At 41.1% G+C, this 10,905-nt stretch overlaps 2 protein-coding genes across 2 annotated transcripts; both read right to left on the bottom strand.

Moving 5' to 3' along the window:
- Window positions 1–404: 404 nt before the first annotated feature.
- LOC143000424 (sodium-dependent neutral amino acid transporter B(0)AT3-like) lies at window positions 405–4,464 on the bottom strand. Its single transcript, XM_076149735.1, has 12 exons — window positions 4,386–4,464; window positions 3,753–3,893; window positions 3,411–3,548; window positions 3,127–3,308; window positions 2,543–2,653; window positions 2,309–2,421; window positions 2,085–2,213; window positions 1,833–1,989; window positions 1,533–1,737; window positions 1,256–1,415; window positions 1,018–1,180; window positions 405–608 (listed from the first exon to the last, which is right to left on the bottom strand). The coding sequence occupies exons 1-12, from the start codon at window positions 4,462–4,464 to the stop codon at window positions 405–407; spliced, it is 1,782 nt and encodes a 593-aa protein (XP_076005850.1).
- Window positions 4,465–5,038: 574 nt separating this feature from the next.
- On the bottom strand, window positions 5,039–9,827 carry LOC143000426 (sodium-dependent neutral amino acid transporter B(0)AT1-like). Its single transcript, XM_076149736.1, has 12 exons — window positions 9,629–9,827; window positions 8,866–9,006; window positions 8,163–8,300; window positions 7,873–8,054; window positions 7,191–7,301; window positions 7,009–7,121; window positions 6,780–6,908; window positions 6,415–6,571; window positions 6,112–6,316; window positions 5,843–6,002; window positions 5,346–5,508; window positions 5,039–5,233 (listed from the first exon to the last, which is right to left on the bottom strand). Exons 1-12 carry the CDS (start codon window positions 9,825–9,827, stop codon window positions 5,039–5,041), a joined length of 1,893 nt encoding a protein of 630 aa, XP_076005851.1.
- Window positions 9,828–10,905: the final 1,078 nt, after the last annotated feature.

Genomic DNA, 10,905 nt, shown 5'->3' on the forward strand with positions numbered 1-10,905 from the left:
GTATAGGAAGACTGAAGATCTGCACACCAAGGGCTACGCTTCTGTATACTGAGTGGTTCTCTGAGGCTTTTATTAATGGGGTGTCTATATTATTCTGTAGAACAAGGGGAAACCCTCATAAAGCATCATGTATTGGTACACAGCTGCATTGTTACTTGTAAAGTTGATATTTAATGACTAATAATTAATTATATTTAATTTAATGTAATGGCTTTGTAATGTAAAGAATTAACTAAGAATGACAAACATATACGCAATCGCTTGTGGCTTGTGGCTTTAATTACAGTCGTATTACAGTTACAATCAAAACAATGACAATAACAATAACAATGCATACTATTAACTGCCCTTAACAGAGATTTCAAGAGGATGCAGTGATACAAACAATTTTTACACCAACTCATCTATGTCTCTACAGCATATCCACCATTATCATAAGCGTTGGGATTGTTCTGATAGATTTGGGAACGTGCCCCAAAGATCCTGCTGCCTATCAGCCTGTAAAGAGCAACCAGGGGAATAGCAAGAACGGACACTAAGGAGAGCAGGACGATTATGGCGAACACCCAGTCTGGATAAGGCGCTGACTCCGTTTGTGGGAAATTCTCCTGTTAGGGTGGAAATAACATGATATTTAACAAAAGTGAAGCCATTGCGTTACATTTATGTTGAGAACTAAACAGGACGTATATTTCTTATTGTATACAGTTTGTTGGGGCTCTGCTACCTTGGTTACAACTTCCATGCACTTACAAAGTTAAGGTTGAGCACATACTTAAGTCAATTTGGAAGATTTTTATACAATATCCACTAGGGGGCAGTTTAAGACTGTAACAAATTCTATGTCTATGCCAGCAACCTACTTCAACAATGTAAACAGAGAAACTTCCTGCAACCTCCAAGTCTTTCTCAAATCAGATTCCATACATTGCACTTTGGCTGGAGCGATGTCAGCTACACTCATTGTAAACTTCACAAGCTATTTTGATTAAATAGTCATCTCAAGTGTATCCTTACATAATTAGGGTTCCATGCAGGGTAGGAGAGAGATTCCTGTGACTCAAAGAAGACAAACAGAAGGAAGACCACTATCAACATCAAAGGGGTAATGAGCACCCAGCAAGCCTTCCAGAAGATGTTAGGTTTCCTCCCTGTCATAAAGTAGATGTCCTCACTGAAACTGTGAAATTTAAATGTTCAGTAGTCTCACCACACATTAAAGAACACCAGAAACAGGAAACAACACCGACATTACCGTCTCAGTCCATAGATCCAAATCACAGAAATTACCTCAAAGAAGGCAATGAGGAGTAAAGGAGCAGCTCCCACGTATCTGTTGAAGAGCTCAAGCCAATAGTTACCCGAACCCAATGTGAAGATCAGAGACAGCAGGAAGCATACCAAGCACACTATTGCTGAAATAGAAGAAAAAGGCACGTTCCAGATTAATAGTGTGGAGTTCCGCAGGGAACATGAAGAGGAAATCAAATTTTACTATCTGTATTGATGGTTTTGATTGGATTGATTGGTACCTGTGAAGAGCTCCTTAGCCATCCATCTGGGCACCATGTGTAGTTCACGGAGGGGGTTCAGGACACCTTCCAGGTTTCCAAACATAGTTGACAGACCCAAGTTGAAAATCATGACAAAGAACAGAATGGCCCATACCTGAGAGCCTGGCATCGCAGTCACAGCCTCTGTGAACATAAGAAAGGCCAAACCTGTACCTGATGCACTCTGGAGGAAGAGGATGAGAGAATACGGGAGGAACTGACAATGGAGCTCGAAAGTACAGCACATGAATGGATCCCAAGGTCTTTGCAGTGCAATACCTGGCTTAGAAATGTGGGCAAATCGCAGTATCTCAAGCTCAAACTGGAGACCTCATCTGGAGATATCTGAGTTAGGTATTCCAACCAATAACCGTAGTTCTCCACAGTTATGTTCTGTTCTGAAAACTCAAATTGGTTTGTCAAAGACAAGATATTTCTGCAAATAATAAATCAATATACAACATATAAGCTCAGAATTACTTTGCATTATTATCTTTTGAATGATTTGGAGAATCTCATCTCTGTACATACTCATTAAGGCATGCCATGTAGTTTGTGTTTGCCTTAAAGCCAAGGATGGAGAAGATAATGATGGACGCAAAGAGAGATGAAGCACTGTTTATCAGGCCAACCACAACAGCATAGGTCTCACAATCATTCCTGGAGAAAGGAGAGAGAAAGACTTAAATACATTTTTACGTTTTAGGCCAGTTTTAATTACCGAAGAAAATGTAAACTGAATTTATTTCACTAACTTTGAAGTGCTGTAGCTGGCATAAATAATAAGGCTTCCATATCCCAATCCAGTAGAGAAGAAAATCTGGGTGGCAGCATCCAACCACACTCTTGGTGTCTTCAGAATCTCCCACTGGGGTATAAAAAGCCAGCTTAGTCAAAAAACGCAAGGAAACAACACTGCTTTGTAAAGCCTTGCATCAATTAATGGCAAAGAAACAAGGATAATTATTGATATCATTTGAACTTGTCACCTGAGGAGTGAAGAGGTAAACCAGTCCATCAGTGGCCCCAGGCAGTGTGAGGGCGCGCACCAGGAAGATGAGTAGCACCAGGTAAGAGAATGAAACTGTCACATACAAAGCCTGGAGAGACGAGAATGAAGTCATTTAACACTGCTGCTCAATATAGGAGTCATATTAATGAATGTAAGAAACTAGTGGCACTTCTTGGTAATTTTTACAGCAGACATCCAAGGCTATTTATTATGAATAAAATAATTCTTACTATTAAGTTAAACCGCTATTTTATTATTTGTATTATTGTACTCTTTATGTAGGACCATGGTTGTACAAATCCCCCTGAAATTGATGAGGAAAGACTTGATTTGCACGGCAATCGACATGGAAGTTCATAACACTGAAAAGCAGAGTTCTGTTATAAATATGGACTAGTGAAATTCCAGGGTCTCCTGAAAAAGATCAATATACTGTAAATCAGCACACTGTGTTTAACAAGATTAATGCGTGTTGAGTCTAATCACAAGTGAACATGACAGATATTTTTCATTTTATAAAGGATTAACATTCAACTACAACTTAAGATAAGTACCACCCACCTTCCCCACTGTCTCAATGCCTCTAATGAAGCAGACGTACATGATACACCAAGCGGTAGCCAGAGAGACCACCATCCACCACTGGAGGGAGCCACTGTTAGCAATGTCAGGTGTGATGTTCAGTGTCTCTCTGTACCAGAAGTAGTTCACTGGAGTGCTCCTCACACACTCCTCATTATAGGCTGTAATATAACAGGCAAATTGTCACTTAATGGACAATGAGTATTCGATTTTACTGCAGCCAATGTCTCTAAGATTTTGGTTAGATTTGCGTTTCTACCAACCTGTGTGGTTATCAATGAGTGGGCATTGACTCCAAGGCAGAGGGTCTTGGAAAGAGTTGAAGAAGTACCAGAGAATCCACGCCATCAGGACAGAGTAGTACAAGGTCACCAAGAAGTTAATGATAAAGGAGCCTATACCTAAACACAACCACACAGACATGTTACACACTTATATTTAACAACACATCACATTATCGAAATCTTTAATAAAACTTAATTACAGTTTAGTAGTAGTATTTACTGTCAACCTGCATAATCAGTTACCCTAACAAATATGTTGTAATAAGTTCCCTTTGTGCCGCCTCATCCAAGTGTAGACAAAATATCTCTGCATCTACCTACCAACTCCACCCAGAAACGGAGATATAGAGTTCCAGACACCGATGTTGCCCATGCGCAACCTCTGTCCTATTGCCATCTCCAGGTAGAGCAGGGGAAGACCCTCAAATATCAAAGCTGTCAGGTAGGGGATCAGGAAGGCGCCTGAGGAACAGCAATGCTGATGAAGGATCTCTTGTTGGTTTTACAGTTTGTTCAGTGTGATAGAGGTTTTATTTAGAAGAAAGTGCACCTACATTGGCCAAACAAGTCTCTTTTACCAAGCCTCAGCCCGTATTTGCTTCCTTGTCTGTGTCATTGTTGTACAAAGTATATAAGTAATGCAGAGTCAGTTTTGTAAAGCATTGTGTGTGCACAAGCAGGGCTGTAGCCAGGGTTTACCCAGACATTGAACTTACTCTGTAACCTATTCCCATATTATTTTGATAGTGTGCCAGGAGGGGGCGGTATGTCCCAGTTCTCACTTTATTACAGGTCACATGTCTGGCTAGTGCTTCTTTTTTCAATGTCACATAAGCTTGTCACTTACACACATTTTAAAAAATGTGAACACTTAAAATGAAATGAACAGAAATTGTCAAATATGATTCTTGGAAATATGCTAATAATAAAAGAGTGAATGCCAAACATTCTCACCTCCTCCATAGATATGGCAGTAGTAGGGAAAACGCCAAACATTGCCCAGTCCTACAGCATACCCCACACAAGATAACATATATTGTGCCTTGTTGGCCCACGTTGGCCTCTTTTCGGTTTTGGAGTCCCCAACCCCATCTAAATGTGACATCTTCAGCCTTGGATCAGCGTCTGTATTATAATGTTTTTCATCCAGAGCAAACGTCTTTATTTCCGGCCAAACTGCTCCAGCACTCCTTTTCTGCACATAAAGGGCCAGCCATTCCATTGCGATTAACCAATCAGAACTGAGCAGGTCAATGGTTTAGATACACTATGCACATGCAAAACGTATAAATGTGTCTGCACATTGTTGTGTGTAAATCATTTAAAGGTATGTGTCAACCAAGGAGCAAAGATCAGTAAGGGAGGCAAAGTACTTCTGTAACGCACACATTAAGGTATTTAATAATTGTTTAGCATATATTAGCACTGAAGGCTTAAGGCTTTCTCTTATTCTTGCTTTTGATCTTGCATCCTTACATCATAGACTAGTTTAATACTTTTTGCTTTTTCAAAAACATGATAATGAAATACAAGTGCGTCAACAAAGGCTTCAGTGCTGTGACTCCATCTCACAATTTACAGTGCCTAGAGCAACAAATAGAACGTCACTAGCATTGTGTCCCTACAACATCCCCAGAACTCATTTTGTCTTCAGATAATGTCTGTTTCTTGCAGCGCCAATCAAACACTAGTTTACATAATGCATACACAGGAATCATCAGGCTTGGGATTCCAGCCAAAATAAAGACGACCCCGTTGACCCATGAAGGATATGGTACTGTTGCCAGGCCTGGGAATTTCTCCTGCAAAACATTATAAAGGTCATTCAGTGAAGTTAAAATCCAGATCTTTTAAAAAATTGGGTGTTAGTGTTTTTATGATTTTATGACAATGAGCACTGAACAAAGATCTTACAGAGTTTGGATCCCAAACTAAATAGGTGAGTGTCTCTTGTGCTTGGGTCACAAGGTAGAAGACCAATATAACCAGCACAATCAGAGGACTGATGAACCGCCAAGTAACCTGCCAGTAGATGGAGGGCTTTTGTCCAATCATGAACTCCAAGTCCTTGTTGAGCCTGTAATACAAGATGGTTTTTTACCAGTAAATATCTGTCCTAAGATCTCAGAAGAAATTGATAGCATGAAATATTTAGACAGCCTCAAATATCAATTTACAAAGAATACAAGCTGAGGGATTTGCGCATTTCAGAGCCAGCTACATGCATAAGAAGGGGTGATTTGCACCAAATGGATCTGTTTGAGTATCCTACGTGTAAATAGGATTATAAATGGGCTACTTTTACATGCACACGGTAGTCCAACACCTGATTGTCTACATAAGTAGGTACTGTAACTTGTTTGGCTGTTTACATAGAAAATTCACAAAGGCTTTGGTGTTGTGGCACTAACCTATCTATGCCATAGATGTAAACAACAGCTATCATCTCAAATAATCCAATGGTCAGAAGCGGAACAGATGCACCAAAGCTGTCAAACAGAGACAGCCAGTAATTCCCAGAGTGCTGCGCAAACAGGAAGGTGATGAAGAAGGATACGACACATGTTAGTCCTGCAACACACATGCAATAACACAAGGAATCTCAGACATACAGGCAGACATACAGTAGGTGTTTCATTGGGATTTAAATGCTGGTGTCTTCATTATGTTGGTTTCTTACCTGTCAGTGCTTCGTGGGGCCATTTGCGAGGGAAAACATTCAAGTCTTTCAAGGGGACCACCACCCCCTCCATGTTACCAAACATGGTTGAGAATCCCAAGCACAAAAGCATAATAAAAAAGAGGATAGCCCACACCGGAGAAACAGGCATTTTGGCGATGGCCTCTGTGAACACGATGAAGGCAAGACCTGTTCCCTCCACACCCTTGGACAAAACATCATCATAGTTATAATACAATTACAGACTGAGGACAATTACAACAAGGAATGTGTGATAAGAGAGTATTGATCAGTCATAGTTACATCTTTGAGAAGTATCTGTAAGTCACAGTGTTTGAGACCCAATGCAAGAACCATATCTGGAGAGGAGGTGTTGAGATTGTTCAAGGCTGCTTCATAGTTGCTTGTGGTGATGCTGCCTTCAGTGAGATCAAATCCATTTGATAACTTCATGATGTTTCTAGAGAGAAAATATATTGTTGACCCAAAAAAGTAACCCCCTGCCAGTGTTGTTGAGCAATTAGCAGAATATTAAGCTCCCCTTAACTGCATGACCAAAGTCGACAAAGACCAGTGAACAGCCCTGTAGATCTGTGCTACTCTGGACGAGGCTGCTAAAAAACAACTATAACCATAACATAACATAGTTTAGGTCTCAAACTACTCACTGACTGATGCAGTTGTCAAATTTCTCTGTGGCCCTGAAGCCAATGATGGTGTAGATGACTGTGGCAGCATAGATTGAGGTGAATCCAGTTACTGCAGACAGTATCAAAGCATCTTGCTTGCAGTTGTTGCTTAGGAAAAGAAGTGCACAAAAGAACGACACAATGTGTGGACATCAGTTCTGATAATATTTGAGAGACACAACAGGGCTTCTAAGGTTCATTCTCTTACTGAATCGGGTTGTAGCTTGAGAAGGAGATGAGGCCTCCCCAACCCAGACCAAAGGCATAGAAGACCTGTGCACCTGCATTCAGCCAAGTTGTAGGATTCATCAACTCATCCACCTTCAAACACAGGGGAGACAGTGAATTACAATACACAAACGAGTGTTAAAACGGAGATCTGAGACATACCTCTGGTGTGAAGAGGAACTTGAGTCCACTCAGGGCACCTTTAAGAGTCAGTCCTCGGATGAGGAAGATGGCCAGCACTATGTAAGGCAGAGTGGATGTGATGTACACCGCCTGAGGTCATGATAAGAAATGTGTAGCAAAATAAATAGCTGGCATCAGATTCTAGCTTTTAATTATCTATCAATTCAGAGTAAAATAATGTCGAACTACAGGTGGGTGGCGCTCAGCGTAAGGGTAGCTACTTTGAACCGGTAGCTTTAAGCTCTCAAGCAAATGCAAGCTCCTGAGGAAAATAGCCGACTACACTGAGGCTAATTGGTTAATATTCAGTAAACAGGGAAATGTGAAAAACTAAGTAACATAAAATGAAAGTATGTGCTTGTCTCTGCAGTGTATTTATAATAATCACATGCCCCTCATTGACCCCCCCCCTTTTCTTGACTCACTAATACATTGTGTTGAAAATTGACACTGTCAAGCTACTGAAAAATGTGTTCAGGAAGTAGCTTAGCAACTTAGATACTGGGGGAACACATGCCCTCGGAAGGCACTAGTAATAAATGTTTATCTTATCTCATTTAATTTACAAGTTAGTCCAAAAACACAAAGGGAGATGTAAAGGTTAAGTAATAGCTTCCAGGTTTTCTGTATCGTGCATAATGATTGACAGGGTTTAACTTACCTTGCCTGAAGTTTTGATCCCCCTAATGCAACAGACGCAGATGACTGCCCACGCAGCTAGCAGACAAAGCACTATAGGCCAATGGATTCCACCAGAATCTGATATTGAGGATGAACTGTTCAAAGTCACTCTGTAAAAATAATAATCCATTGTGGTGCTCTGTTCACACTCTGGGACGAAGCCTGCAAGGGTTAAAAGATAACGACACAAAAGAAGATGTACATACAACTGTGCACCGCAAATGTTTAACTGTGTTGCACTTTGGTGGGCAGGTGAGTGTATTGGAATACCTGTCTTGTTTTCGTTGAGCGGACACTGAGTCCAAGGCAGGGGATCTTGAAATGAATTGAATAAATACCACATGACCCAGGCTATTATGGTGTTGTAGTACAGGGCGATCATGAAGGACACCAGCATAGATGCGATACCTGTTGTGTTCAGGGGTACATAGACAGGACTTAGCGCACACAGAGATATTGTCATTTTGCACCTGCTAATCACAGTTCCCTCAGTATGTAAGTCTGCTGACAGGAAGTTGGACATCAGAAGAGATTGGAGCTAACATCATTTATCTACAACAGTGTCATACTTGGCACTGCACATTTCCCAACCCTCCCTACTCTCACTGCACCTGATGAGCAAAGTCAGGTGTGCCCACTTGATTAAGAGTTGGTTCTTCCCAGAGCCTGATTGACTTAATATGATCTTGATGTAACTAATTAGGTGTGTGTAGCCTGGAAGAGAGAGCGTCATCCTGTACATGTACTGTTTCTGGAACAGCAACTTAAATGAAAAACTGAACAGAACTAAACTTCATGAGATGCCTTCCAACATGGGCAACATTTTTTATCATGGGTTAAGTCTAGTCCCTACTCTGTGGTTCTACTAATTAGCATAATCATGGCTGGGGTTGCTGGGTAACATGGTACAAGATACTAACTGGGTCACCGCCACAGTGATCATGGTGTTTCTAGCACATATTTGGATACTTACCAATACCAGTGAGGTAGGGGCTGATGGACCGCCACACTCCCACACTGCCCTTCCTGATACGCTGGCCAATAGCAAACTCCAACAGCAGGAGGGGTGTTCCCTCCAGCACCAGCAGGATTAGGTAGGGAATCATGAATGCCCCTGGAAAATTTAGACAGAACTTGTCTTTGATGGTCCTCATGCAGTGTTTCATCCCTGTCAATGTGCTTCCAAAGGTCTGTAAGGTTAAAGTAAAGCAGTACCTCTTGCAGCTTGTGAGTTGTTAGTTTAAATATTTACTGTGGGCAGTAAGTGTTCACAGCTGAGATCAACACTTTTCTCTTTCTGATGATCAATAATATAAATAGTAGTTATTAGGCTCTATCAGATAAACTGTGAATGTGTTAGGAAGGTGAACCGGCCGGCATGCGTTACCATGCCAACCACCCAAAAGCAAGATAATGTCTTGTTATAATAGACACTTTGCTTTGAAACAATAAACACAAAACTGAGCATTCTGAATGATGTCTTTATCAACCTAATTTAACCTATGTAGAGCCACCCAGCGTCTGACCCTCACTCTGACAATGATTAATAATTGATGATAATGAATTAAAAGTTGACGGATTTTTTTTATAGCCCTGAGTGATTTATATATTAACAGTTCCTTAAGCCTCAGGCGCCGAATGATTGACTTTGACCCGAAAATGCCCTTTGCTTTAAACTGCTACAATTCGCAACTGAGATAATATATTAAAGCTCAGAGCATTTTGGTTTGTCTTACCTCCTCCATGATTTTGACACAAGTAGGGGAAGCGCCACACGTTACCAAGCCCAATGCAAAAGCCCACGCAGGTCAGTATGTATTGGGCTTTGTTGTCCCATTTGGGCCTGTCCCCGGCCTCCTTCTTCTCCAGCATCACCAGATCCTCATGGGAAAGGATCCTTTCATCCAGCCCAGGGTTCGGGAGTACAAGTCTCATGGTGTCTGGGTCGGCGTATGCACAAAAGAGCACTGTAGGTGGACTTCAAAGTGAGTGTGGTAGTGAAGAAACATTAATGCCTGACCAGGTTGTGTCGGAGTGTGTGTTCATTCAGACGTGCCTTTTATGTTTTCTTTATCTGTTTGGCCCTTAGATTAGCGCATGCTCCGTCTGTACTTTTGCTGTTGTATAACCATTCTGGGACCAGTAAAAAGGCAAAGACTGGAGCCCACATTGTAAAACAACCCCACACAGTCACTTCAAAGTAATTAAGTAAGTGCCCCCAGGCTTTTCACTCTGTATTTTTATTTTTTTATTTCATTTTTTGGGGAAGGCACTCAGCTCGATATAAAAAAGCCCTGTGTTTGAATCTGTCTCTATGTTCAACCCATGTCTGCCTGGGTTTCATCCAGGTGCTCCTTCTTCCTCCTGGAATCGAACATGAAGGTCCCTGCAGTCTTTAGATTCAGAGTGGGAAAGACAACAGATTGTATCTGAACCTGTGTCATGCAGATAGACTGGGAATGATAAGAGTTTATGATTTGTTATGACATGTCTGCCTTTGAAAGCCTTGGTGTGTAGAATGTTCCCTACGCAAAACCTACTCCAAACCCTTCAGGGTTGAGCTTACATTGACCTTCGGATTGTTTGCCTGCAATTGGAAACTGACATTTTAGCTAGGGTATTTTTTAGAAAATGTGACATCTGAAATTGCAGATTAGACACAACCAACCAAGTATGTGGCAAGAGAATGAAAGTGTAACATTTTGAAGATGCAGCAAAATTAAACTGTTCTAGAGGAAGTCATAAATGTCAGATGTCTTCTTGTATGGGTTTGATTTAGGTGATAAAACTATATTACCCATAAATGCTTTGAAAGAAGTCAGGTGGACTGCTGAACAAGTGAAGCAGGCGCAAAATTAAGTCGTTTAAAATGTGGCGTGTTTAAGGTTTCCTATTTGTGGGGTACAAATAGGGTTTAAATAAGGGCAAAGCACAGAACCTTGAGGCACTCCATTACCGATCCCTGTGACTTCTAGACAGTATTTTTATAACAACCATTAACTCGGCTGACCGT

This window comes from Genypterus blacodes, unplaced genomic scaffold, assembly GCF_046128005.1.
Source record: "Genypterus blacodes isolate CSIRO-AG114 ecotype Tasmania unplaced genomic scaffold, CSIRO-AGI_Gbla_v1 ptg000048l_1, whole genome shotgun sequence".
In the NCBI taxonomy this organism is placed as follows: domain Eukaryota; kingdom Metazoa; phylum Chordata; class Actinopteri; order Ophidiiformes; family Ophidiidae; genus Genypterus; species Genypterus blacodes.